This window comes from Lepisma saccharinum, chromosome 7, assembly GCF_977018435.1.
Source record: "Lepisma saccharinum chromosome 7, izLepSacc3.1, whole genome shotgun sequence".
Classification (NCBI taxonomy): Eukaryota; Metazoa; Arthropoda; class Insecta; order Zygentoma; family Lepismatidae; genus Lepisma; species Lepisma saccharinum.
The window spans coordinates 67366586-67389175 of NC_139235.1; the positions used below are offsets into that span (position 1 = coordinate 67366586).

The 22590-nt window shown below is 39.0% G+C and overlaps 1 protein-coding gene across 1 annotated transcript in view; it reads left to right on the forward strand.

Annotated features, from left to right (window-relative positions):
• The window catches only part of LOC145989891 (ras-related protein Rac1), an 88116-nt gene that overhangs the window by 43911 nt on the left and 21615 nt on the right, over positions 1-22590 (forward strand). Inside the window, exons 2-3 of the mRNA XM_083125370.1 lie at positions 21609-21680; positions 22316-22433. Coding sequence (XP_082981496.1) covers positions 21609-21680; positions 22316-22433 — 190 coding nt within the window. The remainder of the gene's footprint in view (positions 1-21608; positions 21681-22315; positions 22434-22590) is intronic.

A 22590-nucleotide genomic window follows, 5' to 3' on the forward strand; every position in this document is an offset into this window, starting at 1 on the left:
AACCTTCCTTTTTAACTTAAAATGAACGATGCTAATTTCCAGGGAAGGTTGACGAACTTAGGTTAATCTGAGGACATGCACGTTTCATAATCGAGCTTTTTTATTAGCTTTAATGTAATTATGCATGAACCCCTGCAAAATGAATGCTGTCTACAGTTGAACCCAACAAATTGGTGCCCTTTCTCCTCCGAAATTAACAAGAAGTCCGGGTGGAACATCTGTATTGAACGACTTACCCGAGCTCAACTGTCGAAGGCAGATAAAAAAATCAGACACTCGCGTTACATATTAATAAGCCACTAAAAACAAACAAACAATTTGGAGAAATTCAATCTTTTGGAAAGTAGCTAGCATGATGAATTTAGATGACGAGTCCGACCCTCTCCGTATGCATTGGTTCGCTCCTGCAGCAACAAGTTCTTTGTTGAGGTTGTTGCCAATTGCAAACAGCATTGGGTAGAATGAGGATCGACAGTTTCTGACTAGCTTCCACCAATTTAAATAAATAGGAGCTTAAACAATTTTTGATATTTTAAGTTGAAACCATCTTACTCATTTCCACCAATCAACTTGGAAAATTAATTCAATTTTCCCAGTTCCCCTGAAAAAGTTGTTCTTGTTGATGTTCACAGAACCAGTTTTTCTTATATTGATATTCACTTATCTCCCCAGTTGTCTCCACGATATTTTTACGTATTCAAATTTAGTCTCATCATTTCATGATTTCACTAAATTCCCCATGATATACTGTTTTCCGGAGGTCTCAGATGGTTATGCAGAAATAAGTGTGGAATATCTATGCTTTGAACCGGTAGAAGTGTTGGCATCTTGTCTGATTAAGAGGAAATACGTGCATACTATAATGAATTTGAGACATTGGAACTAATACTTTAGGCCAGGGTCTCCCAAACTGCAGCTTGCCGTGGATTTTCACGTAGCCTGCCTTAGTACTTAAGAAACTGAAACTACTATGTTATGTATTGTCGTTAATGTAAGTCTATAAAGTAATATAGTCAGCGACTAATGGCTACATGCTGGCCTTTCATTTAAAAAGTTTGTGTTTTACTCAGAGCCATCACTCAACCTGAATAATACATTGAATTTTTCTAATTCCCCGAAAATGTTGGTCATCCTATCGTCGGTTTTATTTACTTGTTAAGCGATGTCATAATCCTTATTGCCGCACCCTGTGGCCGAGTGGTTACCACATCGCGCTGCGACTCCAAGGGTGCCGGGTGCGAATCCCGCTCGGGCTTGGTTGTTTGTGAATGTCCATTCATCAATTTCATCATTTCATCACTCATCTCCATCTTCGCAAATTAACCAAGAGGCACAAAACGCGAAGTAAAATAAACTCAATCAATCATAATCATTATTCACCTAGCTCCCGAGTTTTTCACTATAGTTTCATATGACTAAGTATATTCAGTCATTAATTGATTTCGTTGAATGAACAACTTCCACTTTTAACCTTTCTCAAGGGGCTCATTACACCCCTTTTTTAAATTTAAACTAAGGGTTTTAGATAAGGGGATTTTTCCTCCTATACTTAGAAAGTTGTAAAATAGCCATACATGTAGAAGCACCGTAAAATCAAACCAAATTGTATCGTATTTTCACAATAGCATAATATGGTTAGGAAAATGAGTGGAGGATACTTGCTTTGATTGCGTGTATGTATGTGTGAACCATTTGAGTCCATCTGATTTCATTAAACTAATATTCCTACAATTTATAAATAAATTGCAAATATGGTGGCAGTACTACTCACACATACTTCGCTAAGAAGAGTGTCTTGTGTGGTGTCTTGCTCCTGTTTTATTTGTCTGTATAATAGCTAGTGTGATGAATTTAGATGACGAGTCTGACCCACTCCGCATGCTTTGGTTCGTTTCTTCACCAAGTCCTTTGCTGAAGTTGCTGTCACTGTCATATGGCTGTGGGTAGAATGAAGATTAGATCTTTCTGACTAGCTTTCACCAATTTAAGTAAATAGGATCTTTGTGCATTTGTTACCTGCAAGCTGAAACCTGATTTCACAGTGTGCTAATTTCATCTGGACATTTGAATGTTTCTCCAACATTGGTTCATAAATCAATAGATTTGACGTGAGTGTAAATGAATACCGCATGTAGCATTATGTGAACTCTACAATGAAGAGCAAGCAGAAAGTTCTCACAAACCTTCTAGGAATAGTTAACTGGCAGTTAAACTTATTTAAAGTATCAAGTTACTATTCAGCTCTATGAGGGTTAGATTTAGTCGCTGTAGCTCAGTCGTTATGGCGAGAGCCCCGTGTTCGATCTCCGGCGGGGAAGAATCGGAATTATTTTCCACCTGTTCAAGCAGGTCCGGCGCCCACCCAGCGGCTAGTGTTGCCCACGAGACGAGACTTTGGCCTGTCTCGTCTCGTGAAGTCTCGTGGAAATGCTGTCTCGTCTCGAAAATATTCGTTTGTCTTATGACACATGGTCAATCTCGTCTCGTCTCGAATTTGTAAAAGCCTGTCCCGTCTCGTCCCGTGGGCAACACTACCAGCGGCGTACAAAGTGGGTACCTGGAAGAAACTCTTTGGGGGCTAAAGGCGGCTAGGGGCGTGGTGGTTATCACATCTTCCCCCACCTTCGGCCGTGATCAAGAAAGTGTGGGGCCCTAACTTCACACCCCCTAAACTAAACCCCACCTTAGTTCTAACAAAACTGATATTAGTATGTCGTGCATTATTGTAATTGTAAGTACGTATACAACTTGATATGGCCCGCAACTATTTGCTCAAGTACATGCTGGCACTGCACTTAAAAGGTTTGAGCGCTTCTGCTTTAGGCCAAAACAACGTATGTGTTAACATGGCTTCTTTGTCGTTATAGAGCTAGTGTGATGAACTTAGATGACGAGTCTGACCCTCTCCGTATGCATTGGTTCGCTCCTTCAGCAAGTTCTTTGCTGATGTTGCTTCCAATTGCAAACTCCATTGGGTAGAATGAGGATCGACAGTTTCTGACTAGCTTGCACCAATTTAAATAAATAGGAGCTTGGTGAATTGTTGTTTGTAAACTGATACGTGACGTTGATTTTTTTCTAATTCCCCGAAAATGTTGGTCATCCTATCGTCGGTATTATTTACTTGCTAAGCGATGTCATAATCAATATTCACCTAGTTCCCCAGTTTTTTTCCACTATAGTTTCATATGACAGTATATTCAATCATTTATTGATTTCGTTGAATTTACAACTTCGGCTTATAACCTTCCTCAAGGGACTCATTACACCCCTTTTTTTAAATTTTAAGGTAAGTGTTTTGGATAAGGGGATTTTTCCTCGTATACTTAGAAGGTTGTAAAATATCCATACTTGTAAGTCGAAGCACCCTAAAATGAATCAAAATTAGATCGTATTGTCCCAATAGCATAAGATGGTTAGGAAAATGAGTGAAAGATGCTTGCTTTGATTGGATGTATATACCATTTGAGTCGATCTGATTTCATTAAACTAATATTCCTCCAATTTATAAGGAAATTCCAAATATGGTGGCAGTACGACTCTCGCACGTACTTGGCTAAGAAGAGTGTCTTGTGTGGCGTGCCTCCTTTTATATTTGTCTCTGTAATAGCTAGTGTGATGAATTTAGATGACGAGTCTGACCCACTCCGTATGCTTTGGTTCGTTTCTTCACCAAGTCCTTTGCTGAGGTTGCTGCCACTGTCATATGTCTGTGGGTAGAATGAAGATTAGCTCTTTCTGACTAGCTTTCACTAATTTAAGTAAATAAGACCTTTGTGCATTTTTTACCTGTAAATTGAAACCTGATTTCACAGTGTGCTAATTTCATCTGGACATTTGAATGTTTCTGCAACATTGGTACATAAATCATGAATAGATTTGACGTGAGTGTAAATGAATAACTCATGTAGCATTATGTGAACTCTAGAATGAAGAGCAAGCAGGAAGTTCTCACAAACCTTCTAGGAATAGTTAACTGGCAGTTGAACTTATTTAAAGTATCAAGTAACTATTCAGCTCTATGAGGGTTAAATTTAGCCGCTGTAGCTCAGTCGTTATGGCGAGAGCCCCGTGTTCGATCTCCGGCGGGGAAGAATCGGAATTATTTTCCACCTGTTCAAGCAGGTCCGGCGCCCACCCAGCGCGTACAAAGTGGGTACCTGGAAGAAACTCTTTGGGGGGTAAAGGCGGCTAGGGGCGTGGTGGTTATCACATCTTCCCCCACCTTCGGCCGTGATCAAGAAAGTGTGGGGCCCTAACTTCACACCCTCTAAACTAAAGCCCACCTTAGTTCTAACAAAACTGATATTAGTATGTCGTGCATTATTGTAATTGTAAGTACGTATACAACTTGATATGGCCCGCAACTACAGAAGGTTGTTTCACGTTGATGGTAACGATTTCGATCACCAGGGAGCAGCACGTAGGCATAGCACAGAGCAGCCAGAGCCAGTAGGACGAAAGTACTGTGTGTTGACTTGCAAAGACGATGGTTGGTGTGTGACTGAGTGTTTATATGGCACCAAAAATTCCAGTATTTTGGGAGGGGTACATCTGTGCCCTTTCCGACGTTGGTTATAGTTATAGCCAGATAATTAAACAGTGCCGCATGAAAGCATTCCATGTGTGAAAGAAGGGCATCAATGCCGTGTTGAATCGCCATAAAGCTTGCACTGTACCTGTTGCTGGAACCAGTCAAAGTGGGCCTCGGAGATATCGGAAGCCCAAGCGTTCCTCCGATGTTGTGCGGAAAGTGAGATCCTTGGTGCGATGTGAAAACCCTGCAACGCAGAGAGTGATTGCACAGGCAGTGCAATGTTTCCCTGCAACTGTAAATCGCATCATAGCCAAAGATTTACAACTTGTGCGGAAGCACAAGACTCAAGTTCATAAGTTGCGTGCCTCACATGTCCAGGAGAGGAAGACCAACAGTCGGAAGCTCTACGAACGCCATCTAGCAGGGGACCGCTGGAAGTATGTGGTGTCCCTGGATGAAGCATGGGTGTATCTGTCGGGATGTGGTAAAAAAAGGGCCGTCTACTATCGTCCACGTGATGCAAGATGTCGATCTGAGTGGGTACGTGAATGTGCTGAAAGTTTTCCACGCGGATTCATAGTTGTTGGTAGTTACTGCCATAACGGCAAACTTCCACTGCGCAGAGTGTAAAAAAGGCTAAAATAAATGCAGCCTATTACCGGACGAATATTTTGGAGCCACTTTACAGACATGACATTCCTTCTCTCTATGGCAGCGACACATCTCGTGTTGTCATCTACCAGGACAAGGCTTCCAGTCATACGGCAAAGTCCACGCAGGCATACTTGGATCTGATGGCACGTGAAACGGGCATTCATGCAATCCCCTTTACAGACATCCCTGTGAAATCTCCCGATGCCTCTTCCATGGATTTTTGTGGGGTTTCGTTGTTGAAACGAGCCTTGGGAAGCAGACGGCCCTGCACAATTGAGGGTCTTTGGAAAGCTTGTCAGGAGGAATATGATCGTTTGGATCAATGTGTTCTTCAACGCAGTCTCCTCCAATGGAAACTCCGCTGCAGGGCCATTGCTGCAAGACAGGGGTATCACCTGGAGCACCACCGCTCGTGGCGTCACGGTTTTTCTTAAGGTGAGGTGGGTTCTAACTTTGTTATCATGGACGTGAAACGACCTTCTGTATTTGCTCAAGTACATGCTGGCACTGCACTTAAAAAGTTTGAGCGCTTCTGCTTTAGGCCAAAACAACGTATGTGTTAACATGGCTTCTTTGTCGTTATAGAGCTAGTGTGATGAACTTAGATGACGAGTCTGACCCTCTCCGTATGCATTGGTTCGCTCCTTCAGCAAGTTCTTTGCTGATGTTGCTTCCAATTGCAAACTGCATTGGGTAGAATGAGGATCGACAGTTTCTGACTAGCTTGCACCAATTTAAATAAGTAGGAGCTTGGTGAATTGTTGTTTGTAAACTGATACGTGAATAACCTGAATAATACGTTGATTTTTTTTCTAATTCCCCGAAAATGTTGGTCATCCTATCGTCGGTATTATTTACTTGCTAAACGATGTCATAATCAATATTCACCTAGTTCCCCAGTTTTTTTCCACTATAGTTTCATGTGACAGTATTTTCCGTCATTTATTGATTTCGTTGAATTTACAACTTCGGCTTATAACCTTCCTCAAGGGACTCATTACACCCCTTTTTTTAAATTTTAAGGTAAGTGTTTTGGATAAGGGGATTTTTCCTCGTATACTTAGAAGGGTGTAAAATATCCATACTTGTAAGTCGAAGCACCCTAAAATGAATCAAAATTAGATCGTATTGTCCCAATAGCATAAGATGGTTAGGAAAATGAGTGAAAGATGCTTGCTTTGATTGGATGTATATACCATTTGAGTCGATCTGATTTCATTAAACTAATATTCCTCCAATTTATAAGGAAATTCCAAATATGGTGGCAGTACGACTCTCGCACGTACTTGGCTAAGAAGAGTGTCTTGTGTGGCGTGCCTCCTTTTATATTTGTCTCTGTAATAGCTAGTGTGATGAATTTAGATGACGAGTCTGACCCACTCCGTATGCTTTGGTTCGTTTCTTCACCAAGTCCTTTGCTGAGGTTGCTGCCACTGTCATATGTCTGTGGGTAGAATGAAGATTAGCTCTTTCTGACTAGCTTTCACTAATTTAAGTAAATAAGACCTTTGTGCATTTTTTACCTGTAAATTGAAACCTGATTTCACAGTGTGCTAATTTCATCTGGACATTTGAATGTTTCTGCAACATTGGTACATAAATCATGAATAGATTTGACGTGAGTGTAAATGAATAACTCATGTAGCATTATGTGAACTCTACTTTAGAGTGAAGAGCAAGCAGGAAGTTCTCACAAAAATTCTAGGAATAGTTAACTGGCAATTGAACTTATTTATAGTAACAAGTAACTATTAAGCTCTATGGGGGTTAAATTTAGCCGCTGTAGCTCAGGTTCGATCCCCAGCAGGGAAGAACCGGGATTTTTTCCACCTGTTCAAGCGGCTTCGACACCCATCCAGCGTCCTACGAAGTGGGTACCTGGAGGAAACTCTTGGGTGTAAAGGCAGCCAGGGGCGTGGTGGTGATCACATCTTTCCCCACCTTCGGCCGTGATCAAGAAAGTGTGGGGCCCTAACTTCACACCCGCTATACGCCTTCACGCCGTGGTGCAAATCACAGGGGAGCACTTTACTTTATGAGTAGCTATTTATTATTCAGGGGTGATAACTAGATCTACATAAATTTGTTCGTTATTTGTAATACAGTATGGAAAATAGAATTTGTGCTAGTGTTGCGTAGTCATACATAGATTTAAATGGCATTATTGTAAATCTCCCACGTTAAATGTTTGTGCTAAGGCCATATCAGAATATTAAATTGCTCACACCAGTAATATTATTGGATATAATATTACGTGGGTAGGGGAGTTGTTAATTTTGAATGTAACCAATGGTTTCTCTTACGATTTACCTGCACATACAAAACGGATTGCGAGAAAGGAAATTTTCCAAAATGTAAGTGTATATATGATTCCTGCTCTTGATACTTTTGGTAGATAGCATGATGAATGTAGATGACGAGTCTGACCCTCTTCGTATGGATTAGTCCGCTGCATCAGCAAGTTCTTTGCTGGTGTTGCTGCCAATAGCAAACGACATTCGGTAGAATGAGGATCGGCTGTTTCTGACTAGCTTACCCAGAAGTAAGCAACTATTAACTGAGGACCATGTGTGAGTTTTAAATTGAAACCAGTGTTCTCAGGACCGCAACTCAACTAGGAATATCCGTGTATTTCTTTCTTATTATTTCCTGAAAATAATGTGTTTGTTGCCAACGTTCCCGTCACCGTCACAATTCAGATTCAACTAGATGTGTACACAATACTTTTGAGTGTGTATATATATAGTCTGAAATTGTATTATTTCCCTTAAGTTCTGTATTTTTAACCTCTATTTTCCATGTGCAACCGATTGATGGAGACCACTCACTTGCATTGAACAAAATTAACTAGAAATGTTAAGCCATTTGTGAATAAATGAAAATACATACAAACTACCTGAAATTTGATACATTTCAACTAATACTTGAGGCCAGGGTCGCAGAAACTAAAGCCCGCCTTAGTTCTAACAAAACTGATATTAGTATGTCGTGCATTATCGTGTACGTATATAACTTAATATGGCCCGCAACTATTTGCTCAAATACATGATGGCACTACACTTAAAAAGTTTGAGCGCTTCTGCTTTAGGCCAAAACAACGTATGTGTTAACATGGCTTCTTTGTCGTTATAGAGCTAGTGTGATGAACTTAGATGACGAGTCTGACCCTCTCCGTATGCATTGGTTCGCTCCTTCAGCAAGTTCTTTGCTGATGTTGCTTCCAATTGCAAACTGCATTGGGTAGAATGAGGATCGACAGTTTCTGACTAGCTTGCACCAATTTAAATAAATAGGAGCTTGGTGAATTGTTGTTTGTAAACTGATACGTGAATAACCTGAATAATACGTTGATTTTTTTCTAATTCCCCGAAAATGTTGGTCATCCTATCGTCGGTATTATTTACTTGCTAAGCGATGTCATAATCAATATTCACCTAGTTCTCCAGTTTTTTTTTCCACTGTAGTTTCATATGACAGTATATTTAATCATTTATTGATTTCGTTGAATTTACAACTTCGGCTTATAACCTTCCTCAAGGGACTCATTACACCCCTTTTTTTTAAAAATTTTAAGGAAATGTTTTTGATAAGGGGATTTTTCCTCATATACTTAGAAGGGTGTAAAATATCAATACTTGTAAGTCGAAGCTCCCTAAAATGAATCAAAATTAGATCGTATTGTCCCAATAGCATAAGATGGTTAGGAAAATGAGTGAAAGATAGATTTCATTAAACTAATATTCCTCCAATTTATAAGGAAATTCCAAATATGGTGGCAGTACGACTCTCGCACGTACTTGGCTAAGAAGAGTGTCTTGTGTGGCGTGCCTCCTTTTATATTTGTCTCTGTAATAGCTAGTGTGATGAATTTAGATGACGAGTCTGACCCACTCCGTATGCTTTGGTTCGTTTCTTCACCAAGTCCTTTGCTGAGGTTGCTGCCACTGTCATATGTCTGTGGGTAGAATGAAGATTAGCTCTTTCTGACTAGCTTTCACTTGCATTTTTTACCTGTAAATTGAAACCTGATTTCACAGTGTGCTAATTTCATCTGGACATTTGAATGTTTCTGCAACATTGGTACATAAATCATGAATAGATTTGACGTGAGTGTAAATGAATATCTCATGTAGCATTATGTGAACTCTAGAATGGAGAGCAAGCAGGAAGTTCTCACAAACCTTCTAGGAATAGTTAACTGGCAGTTGAACTTATTTAAAGTATCAAGTAACTATTCAGCTCTATGAGGGTTAAATTTAGCCGCTGTAGCTCAGTCGTTATGGCGAGAGCCCCGTGTTCGATCTCCGGCGGGGAAGAATCGGAATTATTTTCCATCTGTTCAAGCAGGTCCGGCGCCCACCCAGCGCGTACAAAGTGGGTACCTGGAAGAAACTCTTTGGGGGCTAAAGGCGGCTAGGGGCGTGGTGGTTATCACATCTTCCCCCACCTTCGGCCGTGATCAAGAAAGTGTGGGGCCCTAACTTCACACCCCCTAAACTAAAGCCCACCTTAGTTCTAACAAAACTGATATTAGTATGTCGTGCATTATTGTATGGCCCGCAACTATTTGTTCAAGTACATGCTGGCACTGCACTTAAAAAGTTTGAGCGCTTCTGCTTTAGGCCAAAACAACGTATGTGTTAACATGGCTTCTTTGTCGTTATAGAGCTTGTGTGATGAACTTAGATGACGAGTCTGACCCTCTCCGTATGCATTGGTTCGCTCCTTCAGCAAGTTCTTTGCTGATGTTGCTTCCAATTGCAAACTGCATTGGGTAGAATGAGGATCGACAGTTTCTGACTAGCTTGCACCAATTTAAATAAATAGGAGCTTGGTGAATTGTTGTTTGTAAACTGATACGTGAATAACCTGAATAATACGTTGATTTTTTTCTAATTCTCCGAAAATGTTGGTCATCCTATCGTCGGTATTATTTACTTGCTAAACGATGTCATAATCAATATTCACCTAGTTCCCCAGTTTTTTTCCACTATAGTTTCATATGACAGTATATTCAATCATTTATTGATTTCGTTGAATTTACAGCTCTAAATTAGCCAAGATTCACAAGACGCGAAGTAAAATAAACTAAATCAAATCAAATCAAATCGTATGTAACCGATGGTTTCACTTATAAACAAAATTCACCTGCACATACAAAACGTCAGTGTATATATGATTCCTGCTTTTGATACTTTTGGCAGCTAGCATGATGAATGTAGATGACGAGTCTGACCCTCTTCGTATGGATTGGTTTGCTCCTTCAGTAAGTTCTTTGCTGATGTTGCTGCCAATTGCAAACGGCATTGGGTAGAATGAGGATCGGCTGTTTCTGACTAGCTTACCCAGAAGTAAGCAACTATTAACTTAGGACCGTGTGTGAGTACCGCAACTCAACCAGGAATATCCGTGTATTTTTTTGTTTATTATTATTATTCCCTGAAAATAATGCGGCTGTTGCCAACGTTCCCCACCTTCACAATTCATATTCACCTAGATGTGTACACAATACTTTTGTGTGTATATATAATCTGAAATTGTATTATTTCTCCAAGTTCCGTATTTTAACCTCTATTTTCCATATGCAACCGGTTAGTGGAGAAGACTCACTTTCATTGAACAAAATTAACTAGAAATGTTGGACCATTTGTGAATAAATGAAAATACTACAAACTATCTGGGATTTGATACATTAGAACTAATACTTGAGGCCACGGTCGCAGAAACTAAAGCCCGCCTTAGTTCTAACAAAATTTATATTAGTATGTCATGTATTGTCGTTAGTGTATGTACGTATGTAGCTTGATATGGCCCGCAACCATTTACTCAAATAAATGCTTGCACTGCAATTAATATTTACTTGCTAAACGATGTCGCAATCAATATTTACCTAGCTCCCCAATTTTTTTTCCCGCTATTGTTTCATATGACTAAGTACAGGGTGTCCCACGAACGGCGCAACTGGGAATTAAGAGTGGCGTTACTTTGTAACCGAATCCTGTACATACATAAGTCATACACCAAATGTTAGCCCTGTCCAAGTAGATATTTTTAAACATAGAAACAACAAACGGGGTGCAGTGTTGTTCATGCAGTGTTGCCAAATGTAAGTGAAAGTGTAAATTTATTTTTCCACAAAGCATGGAAAATTGCATGTCAAACATTCGTACGGAAATTTGGACGTCAATTTCCACCTTGGGTAGGTGGACTATTTCGCCATCTATAGTTCAGAGAAGAAAACCGATCGTTTTCGCGTATAGCCAATCCTGAAATGCCTCGTAAAGGCGTACCGGTCCAAATGGGTGTTTTAAAAAAAATATGAGGTACAGTGGCAACACTGTTGATGTTTGAAGGCAACAAAAGGTGTGTTTAGTGATGGTCTATGACATGGAAATACTGGAAACAGGCAAAAAAGAAAATGAAAATTATGGTGCAAAAAGTGTTACTTACCTACTCCTGGCAACCATGCAATGCGCGTAACAGGCAGTGTAGCTTTACAAAAGATGTTGAAAATGACAACCATTTTCCCTGAGGCATTCATCAACACGATCATGTTGGAAGCAACTTTATGCAAGGTTGATTGGTTTATATTGTTAATGGCTGTGCAAATGTTTATTTTTAGATCATCAAGTGTTCTTGGGTTATTAATGTAAACTGTTTGTTTCAAATAACCCCACAGAAAAAAATCTGGAGCGATTGGGCCATAAGTTTTTGCTTATAATGTGTTCGCCAAAAAACTCTGCCAACATGTCTAAAGTTTCATTAGACGTGTGACATGTTGCGGAGTCTTGTTGAAACCAACAATCACGTTCCAACAGAGAAATAAACTGTGTGATGTCACGATAAACTATTCCGTCAACTGTTGTGTTGAAAAAGAATGGACCGATTATTTTTCTCCGCGAAATCGCGCACCACACACCGATCTTTTGTGGATGAAGTGATTGTTCATATAACAAATGGGGATTGTTACTTGACCAGTGTCGAGAATTTTGACTTTTGACATATCCCTTTAAATGGAACCATGCTTCATCCGTGAAAAGAATCCTTATCCAAAATATTCACACCATTGTCTCTAATAAAATTTCTAAACCACTGGCAGTATCTTACACGTGCACCTTTGTCTGCTTCCTTCAGTTCTTGCACAGCCTGTACCTTATATGCACATAGGTGCAATTGTTTTAACGCTCGGTGAGTTGTTGTTTTTGATACACCTGACTGTGCAGCAAGTTTACGAACAGATTTCCTGGGAGATTGTGATATTCTCTGCTCCACATCGTGCAGCACACCTTGTGTCAAAACTGGTGGTTGTCTGTGGTAGGGTTTGTCATTAACTGATCTGGAAACAAGTCGATATATCGTCGAATTTTCTGGAACACTGTTATTCGGATATTTCACGCGAAACAGTTTTTACACTAGCTTACGATTTAGAACAAAAATAATGTTCCACAATGAACAGCCTCTCTTCCAAAGAGTACTTCATTTCACAGAACAATTGTAATCTTCCCCTACGAACAATGCGAAATGCACGGCTCAAACAGTTCTGAGTACACAACTAACTGATTCTTTTGTTCTCGTTCGATGGGCGCTCTTATCGCATTGCATGGTTGCCAGGAGTAGGTAAGTAACACTTTTTGCACCATAATTTTCATTTTCTTTTTTGCCTGTTTTCAGTATTTCCATGTCATAGACCATCACTAAACACACCTTTTGTTGCCTTCAAACATCAACAGTGTTGCCACTGTACCTCATTTTTTTTTAAGAAAACACCCATTTGGACCGGTACGCCTTTACGAGGCATTTCAGGATTGGCTATACGCGAAAACGATTGGTTTTCTTCTCTGAACTATAGATGGCGAAATAGTCCACCTACCCAAGGTGGTAATTGACGTCCAAATTTCCGTACGAATGTTTGACATGCAATTTTCCATGCTTTGTGGAAAAATAAATTTACACTTTCACTTACATTTGGCAACACTGCATGAACAACACTGCACCCCGTTTGTTGTTTCTATGTTTAAAAATATCTACTTGGACAGGGCTAACATTTGGTGTATGACTTATGTATGTACAGGTTTCGGTTACAAAGTAACGCCACTCTTAGTTCCCAGTTGCGCCGTTCGTGGGACACCCTGTATATTCCGTCAATAATTGATTTCGTTGAATTTACAACTTCCGCTTATAACCTTTCTCAAGGGACTATACACCCTTTTTTTAAAACTTAAGGTAAGGGTTTTAGATAAGAGGATTTTTCTCGTATACTTATAAGGGTGTAAAATAGCCATACATGTCGAAGCACCCTAAAATCAAACCAAATTATATCGAAATAACCAATGGTTTAACTTATAAACAAAATTCACCTGTACGTACAAAACGGATTGCGACAAAGGAAACCTACCAAAACGTCAGTGTGTGTATGATTCCTGCTTTTGTTGCTTTTTGTAGCTAGCATGATGAATGAAGATGACGAGTCTGACCCTCTTCGTATGGATTGGTTTGCTCCTTCAGCAATTCTTTGCTGATGTTGCTGCCATTGCAAACGGCATTGTCTGCTTCTGACTAGCTTCCACCAATTTAAATAAATATGATCTTGGTGAATAGTTCTTTATAAATTGAAACGTGATCTCAGGGCTATCATTGAATGTGGATTGTACATTGAATTTTTCAAATTCTCCCAAAATTTTGGTAATCTCATCGCCGATTTTATTCACCTAGGTCAGCAGTTCTTTCCACCATGATTCAATAAGACCAAGTACCATGTTATTTGCTGATTTCGTTAATTTCAAATTATATCGTATTTTCCAAATGGCATAAGATAGGTAACGCGAGGAGGCTATTTCCTTTGAGTGTGTGTTTGCGTGTGAATCATATGACCGTGAAGTATTGAAATCTGAAACGAATAAACCTTCAATTTACATTCCTCACAAAAAGTTTGGAATATTGTTATGTAAGACAATAGGTGATAGACACGGTCTTGGAATTCGTCAAATGGTATCTGTCTGGTGGACGTTTTCGTGTTTTCGCTGACATATGCCACCGTGCCTATCACCTATTGCCTAATATTCCAAACTTTTTGTGAGGAGTGTAGAAAGAAATGTTAAATGTGATGCCAATACTGCTACACACTCACCTAGGCATGAACAACTTGTTGTGTGGTGTGCCTTCTGTTTTATTTAGTCGATGTAATAGCTAGTGTGATGAATTTAGATGACGAGTCCGATCTCCTTTTGCAGTGGTTCGTTTATTCAGCAAGTTCTTTGCTGAGTTTGCCGCCAGTAGCATCTGGTGTTGGGTAGAATGAAGATCGGCTGTTTCTGACTAACTTCAAAGGTCCGCAAAACAGGAATTTGAGTAGATCTTTCCTGTAATCCCTGATTGCTGAAACCTCTCATTGTTTGAATATATTTCTGTCTGTGGATAAGATGTGCGGCTTTGTTCCATATTTTCTTGTCACACTTCGAAAGGTTTTTTCTTAACTCTCAAACAATGATTCGCTTATGCAACAATACACTAGCTCTCAAACAAAAGTCCTAAACAAAATTGGAGCATGAAAAAAGAAAAGAAACGTAAATATATAAACAATGTATAAACAACATCTCGAAATGCTGTTTACCACGAAAGTGTCACGGTCACTCCTAACGAACATTACATTGCCTGAATCGATAGGTCGTGTGTTTACATGTTTGCATACACACATACAGGATGTTCCAAAACATACGTACCAATGTTAAACAGGGATAACGCCACAACGAATGTACGTAAAGTAACGATGTTTCAACATTGTACATATAAAGATTGGACTTTAGTTCATATCTAACAGCTGAATATCGGTGCAAGACAATGATTAATAAAATTGAGACACACATCATCCGTTTTTATGTTCAGAATCGGACTTTTGAGGAGTCATATACCTATTGCTGCAACTCTTCATCCGCGTCGTGTAGCTGCGTTTTGAGTTTCAAAATGGTTTCCTCTAGGCCTAACCTGTTTCCATAATGACCATTTGTATCCAGCCTAACTCGTTCGTCCACCCGATTTCTGAAAATTTTCAAACATAATAAGGGACTTACGAATCACCCTGTTTTCTCAATTGATCGTGACCTGAGCGTAGATGTGAATCAAGCCTTAATCCACGTTCTCTCTGAAATAAGCAATAATTTCCCTTTTCAGAATCGTAGAATGATTAAAGAAATGTAATCAACGTGACAGTGTCTGATTCTCAAAGTGAATTCTTTTAAATCACGGTATACTTCTTCATACGATAAACGGCATCCGTTATTCAAGTTAAACACTGTATGTAAACACAGCCCTGACAGGATGTCAGTTACGGTACTTTTATTTGTTTAGTTTGGCACATCCAGGAACTGCCACATGTTTTCGCGTAGCTTCTTGAAAGATAATTGGCGCCGGGTAATCGTAATGGAATCGGTGTGTGTCCTTGCTTGCGTCACAGCCGGCCTTAACTGTGTTGACAGAATTCGTTCTGTGCTTGAATACGCGTGTAAGGAAATGTGTTCTTGGTGAATCATCGTACGGAATGAATCAAGCCATGCTTGAATCGTAAACCAGCAGGATATAATTTTTGGAATGTAATGACGATACATTCACGTATTTATGCATGGGGCGGTGCTTGTCCCTGCGATCTTTTCAGCATAATGCTTGCTTTTTAGTGAACGTTTGACGTCATGCTTGACTCATTCATCGTTATCTGAGTGGGGAAGGGAAGGGAGAAAGTCGAGATGACGTAACAGTAATGTTTTTTTTTTTCCTTTCCGTATATAAAGTTTGGTTTATCACTCTTTTTTGTTCAACATTCGAAAAATTCTAGGTAGGCTATTCTGGAAAAGACGAATAAGTCAAACTGCGATTTTCTATTGCTTTCGTGTCACACTGAAGGAATTAAACAAAATATAAGTATGATTTTATATGGGATAGCCGCGGTAGCTCAGTCTTCAGTGTGTCTGATTACCATGCGAGGCACCCGGGTTCGATTCCCGGCAGGGAAGAACCGGAATTTTTTCCACCGGGTCAAACGGCTCCGGCGCCCAGCCAGCATGGTATAAAGTAGGTACCTGGGGGGGGGGGTAAAGGCGGCCGGGGGGCGTGGTGCTGATAACATCACCCCTATATGCCTTCATGGCGAGGTGCAAAGCACTTTTTTATGATTTTATATTGGGCATGTGTAAATATTCTAAACAATGATGATCATATCTGTAATGTTTGCTATGTAAAATTGCATTTTTTGACTTAGGTGCCTTTTTTTTCCGAAAAGCCTATAAATTTGCTATGTACTGTCGCCTCGGTGACATGAGCATGTTGAGTGCTGGATGGTCCCAGATTAGAGTCCTAACGTGGGTGTTTGTTCTATTCTTTATGAGCCAAAAGTGGGAGAAAATCGATGCTAAATAAAGAAAAATAGATATATAAATTTTACCTTCCTGTTTCCTGTTCTCTAGTGACATTTGTTTCGAATCTGGATCTTTGCCAGAATGTGTGGCAAATAATATATGTAAATAGGCTGATTGTGGGCAATTTGCCAGCGATTAATTTGTGCCTGTAATTATGTATGAAGCAGAGGCATGATGAGTAAAGGAGAGGAAGCAGGATGCAGCAGTGTAAATGGAATTCTCACGAAGAGCATAGAGAAGACAAGACGAGACCGGATAAGGGATGAGGATATCAAACAGAAAACTTGTAATCCGCCTCGTTGGCCGAGTTATCAACTTGGGAGTGTGTCTTCGTCAGTACACTCTACAGCGTGTCTTATAAGTAATAGCGCAAACTGACACAGTTGAAAGTACACGATAATAGAAGCAAAAAAGTCTCAGTAAACATGGGTCTGCAAACTAGCCGTTTTCGAGATAATCGCGAATGTGTGATTACAAGCCACCACTGACTTCTTTGTTTGTAAACGTCGTCCTAGTTGGTAAAATGGTAATAATGTGTGGTTACAAGCTGTCATTGATTGCATTTTGTAAACACAGAGTGCTTTACTCCTTGCGCGGTCCGAGGTTCAATAAAAGCAACGAGATCTCCTGTGCTGTATTCTTGGTATTTTACCAACTGGGACGACGTTTACAAACACGGAAGTCAGTGACGGCTTGTACCCACACATTCGCACACATTATTAGCATTTTACCAACTAGGACGACCAGTGGCGACGATTAGGGGGGACAGTTGCCCCCCCCCCAGTTTTCGCCACGTTTGCCCTCGCACTATGCTAAATCTTATCTACAAAGGAAAATATACTGTCTTTGCCCCCCCCCCAGTTTTGGCACCTTGCCCCTCCGGTTTTGGGATCCAATCGCCGCCACTGAGGACGACGTTTACAAACAATGAAGTCGATGGCGGCTTCTAATCACACATTCGCGATTATCTCGAAAACGGCTCGTTTGCAGACCCATGTTTACTGAGACTTTTTTGCTTCTATTATAGTGTACTTTCACCTGTGTCAGTTTGCGCTATTACTTTTGAGACACCCTGTATAATTACTAGAGCCCGGAAGTTCATGGATTTATTTTGGTTAAAATAGGCAGGCAAAAAGGCATTTATAATGTGGAAAATAGGCATCAAAAGCAAAAAAAGTAGTATAATTTCATTCAAAAAGTTAAAATCTACGTGGAAATAACATTTTTTACTTTCCTTTGTTTCCTTGATTGTACATAACCACTAGATTCGACATGCTTTTGTCTGTTAGAAAGAATGCTTTTTCATAGCATAAAATGATCTCTACTTCGACAGACATCATTGGATCATACATGAAACAGTCTATTGTAACAGGATTCACATCATCAAGAGAAGAATTTCCACATTTAAGAATATCACAAATTGTTTCAATTTTTTCCAATTCCACATGTGCACCCATTACACGTTTGCACTTTTATGCAACAGCTAACTTTTCTCCCTAGCACTTCAACCGTTTCTACCAGCTGCTGCACGGATTCCTCGAAGACTCATGGATCCTATAAGAGTTTCAGCTTTGTAATTGTCCCTGGCAACACCTTAATGCACTAATAAATAACGTTTTTGAAAGGAAAATAAGTTATACAATTTAAAATGGAAAAACGTTCGAAAATTTCACTAAAAATGTCAAAAAGGCATTAAAATTAAAAATAGGCAGTAGGGTACAAAATAGACAAAATGAAGAAGCTTAGCAAACATTATCAAGAAAAAGTTTATCAATAAATGCAGCAGGTTATGAAGAAGGCATTTTGGCAAACTCTACCAATTACCAAACTCATCGTCGCAGTGAGCTGTGTAAAAGTTACAAAATAGATAACTGTGTATTTTAGCATATTTACGGTATGCGATATGGGGGGGGGGAACAGCATTCGTGTTCGATATTCACTCATCTAGTACAAGAGAACAATAAGATAAACTGACATTAAGCTAATATTACTATTTCTTATTATTACTTTTTCGGTGATATGCCGTAGACTAAAGTTTTTCATAGTCTCCGTGGGTAATGTTAACTACAAAAATAATTTATGACACGTCTTTGAAGAAAGTGTCATTTTTTAATCTTGATGGTTTATAGCTAGATTAAAACAATCCTATTTACAACAAGCACTTCTAGCATTCTCTTCCAAACATCGTCTGTTTGTGGAAAAGTCGTGTACGCAGGGTGGCTACTCACCGGGAATTCCTTGAATTCCGGGAATTATGCGTGAATTCTGCTTGAATTTTTCACCAAAATTTCAACTTTTTAAAGATCCCAATTTCATTGAATTTATACATACATACTGAGGCAAATTTTTCAGTTTAGCTTTTATTTTTATCGAGGAAGGAAAAGCAAAATAAAATAAAATTCTCTCAATGCGTTTGCTTTGTTAGTGTCCTTTGCATAACAAGCTACAATTGTATCTGACAGACGGAAGATTATTACAAGATAAAATATCTTGAAATTGATTAGGTACAGATAACAATTTTTCGTAGATTACTATATCCCGTAACATTGTGACTTGTGTTCTTAGATGTATTTCTAGTCTGAGTCGAAATGGCAAATGTAAATTTCGCACGTTAAATTAGATATGCACGTATATATACCGCTCAATTTAATTGAATTACAATTTTTGGATGCACTGGAATCACACAGACCATTTATATTGTTAATATATGTATAGATTTTTTTTGTGTGTTTGTGTGTGGGTGGTGAGAGACGCTAATACCCAAGTTTGAAATAGAGAAAACACCTGCTTTTACCCTTGAATTTTTGGAAAGTTTGCCTTGAAAACCGGGAATTATACTTGAATTTTATCATGGTCCTAGAGTGCCCACCCTGTGTAGGCAAAAAAAAAAAAAACAAAAAAAAACGCGTGTCAATCGAGGACAAAAGTAGTACATTTTTCAATTGAGCACAAATATTTTGTACATTCAGTTTGACACTTTGTGGAAAATTGTTTGGAATTCAAAAGAAGACAAGATATTTTTCACACTTCTTCAACAATTGAAACGTGGGATAATTCTATTTCATTTCTGCAACGCTTGTCGCCATGTTGTTTACGTAGTCTTCATTAAGATGTGTAGGGATTTGAATTGCTTACACATACCTTACTGCACGTGCCTAGTTCTTGGAAACTACCGCAATGACGCACCGAACCTTATCTCAAAGTACGTAACAACCTAGCCCTGTTGCCAACTGGGATACGCGGTGGGATGTTGGTTTCAACTTAACGTGGCGTAAAAATTTCTGCTTCGACAATTCCGAAATAGTTCGCTTCGGAAAGTAGGTTGACATCTGTTTTTCGGCAACCTAGTTCGATGGCCCCAGTTCCATTAACTCATTTGGAATGTTTCCACGATTGCGTGTGCGTCAGTACTGCTATTCAGCGAATGCTTTCCTTCAGCAGTTTGTCGTATAGCCCAGTGCGTTATAATAGTCCACTTTATGCACAGATATATGTCACCCAACACTACGCGCTACGGCGCCAGGGATCCTGGGTTCGAACCCCGGCCTGGGCAATTAGCCAAAAGTGGAAGAAAAACGACGCTACATACCAAAAATCAAATCAAATTCTTTATCATTTATAATGAAGGCAAACAAACAGTGGCTTAGGAAGTAAGATAATAGGAAAATAAACTCATGTACGGTTACGAGAGACGTGAAAGATTAATGAGAACTATCTTCAGTGGCTGAAATTCTTTAATATGATTGAAGTTTCTAAGAAACAACATTTATGTGGCTACACTGACTATTTGCAAGACTTTAAAAATAGGGAAAAGGGTACTTGGGGAAGACTGTGAAAGGGAAGACAACAAAAACAAGCAAATGACAGACTAAGAAAAACAGTCAGTAGCCTTTATAGCGATAAGTCCTACGGTTCTGCCCTAGTCAATCTCGAGTATTCATTCTTTCCTTTATCTTCACGATTACGACAAGCTTCTTTTTTTGGAAAAGTTGGCAACGCTGAGAGCGTTTCTCTTATCTGACTTGCTATGAGGAAATGATTCGCACTTGGTTTAATATGCAAAAAACGCTTATTTATATAATGTATTTTTTTTCATGTAATCGTTACAACCCAGAATAGTCCAGTCCATGACAGTACAACCAACGGCAAAGTGTCCATCGCTATTTTTTTTTTTTTTTTTTTTTTTTTTTTTATTCCACCTCCTGTGTTGTTTTCAGAAATGGAATTCGGTTGATTCGAAGCAGGTCCTGCTCTGTACTTATTGCGTTGTTATTTAAATTCATTTTCATCACGGTGTGGAAAACAAGCTGAATGACAATTGTGATGGGCATTCCGCCCACTATTTCTTTTGCCGTTGAGTGTACGTCCATTGACCTAAGTAAGCAAGCAATATAAATGCAAACAACAACAAACAAGATTTGGTTCTCTTGCCCTTTTCCTTGTTCAGAATAGAGCGTCAAGTGTTTTACGGAACCAATTGCAATCGACATAGGCCAGTTTTGAGATTTCTGGCACATTTCCTGCATTGAGTAACAAAAGTTGCAGTGTGTTGCTGTTGGCTAACACAAAAAACAGTGTCCTATATTCCAAGACGGATTGTACAGTGGGATCCATGAGTATTAACGTGCAAATTGTCCATAAGTATTTTCATTAATTTTTCTCTTGCATCCTATGTGCTTTAAAGTGATGGATTTTTATGTATGCTGGTGCAGAAGTTGTCAACAGCTTGTTTTGAGTTTTATTTTAATTCTTGAAGCTCTTATTGGGTCAAATAAAGTGTAGGAATATGGCGATGGACAATTTGCACAGTAATACTCATGGATCCCACTGTACACACTGTGACACAAGTAAAAAGATGCCCTCGGCATCCCCCTCCCCAAAAAACTTAGAAAATAAATACATTTCGCAACTCCTGAAAATAATTATGCTTTTCTTGGAAAACACTTGGTATAAATATAAGACTCCATTTTTTGTACTGCATGGAATTAAATGATTTTTCTTTCTCCTTACAGTGCCGTTGGTAAAACGTGTTTACTTATTAGCTACACGACAAATGCCTTCCCTGGGGAATACATCCCAACAGTGTAAGTAATTTATATTAATAATTTTATATTTGGAAGGAATTGATTCCTGTTCAGAATTGTGTAAAATGCCTCCTGTTCTGTAAATGAATAAGCATGTGCCAGTATGTTATAAATGATGTTCGTATGCAAAGAGGGTTTTAAAAATATGATTTTTTAGTATAAAATGAATTTTTCATGTGCATACTTCATGTGTTTGATTTCAGTAGAGATGTTGGATCTGTGGTAAGATCAGGGTAAGATCTGTGTCATAGTAACAGTGCAGAAAGTACCGATATATAGAAATGACAAGTGGCAAGTTTAGCGAATAGATGAATAACAATAATAATTGTGGTACTTCCAAACAAGTTGATGTGTGGGCAATAAAACATTCAAACAAAGGAGTGAGAGTTAAAATTAGCTTTCATAATAGTCAAACATGTCAACAATCAAATTTAAAATTTTTCTTTTTCAGCACTTGAGTTTTGATGGCAACAATCTCTTATTTTCGTATTAAAATAATTTTTAAGTGCACATATTCTTTCAAAGAGAAATTTGTTAACATGAACATTTTTACCTGAGTATATACATGTGTCGTTTAATTGTATCACTATCCAGTGCAGTCATAATGTGTAGTGATGATTTTTTCCCCCTTTCAGCTTTGACAACTATTCAGCAAATGTAATGGTAGATGGTCGACCAATCAACTTGGGTCTATGGGATACAGCTGGTCAGGAAGATTACGACCGTTTGAGGCCTCTCTCGTATCCACAGACAGTATGTATAAATCATTCACGAGATATATAGTTTGTGCATTTTTCCACATGAATAAAATGGTAGAAGATACTTTCAAGCAGGGGCGTAGCCAGAATTTCTTCTTGGGTTGGGTCCAACCTTTAATTTTTAAAAAAGTGTGTTGGAAAATAGTACTGAA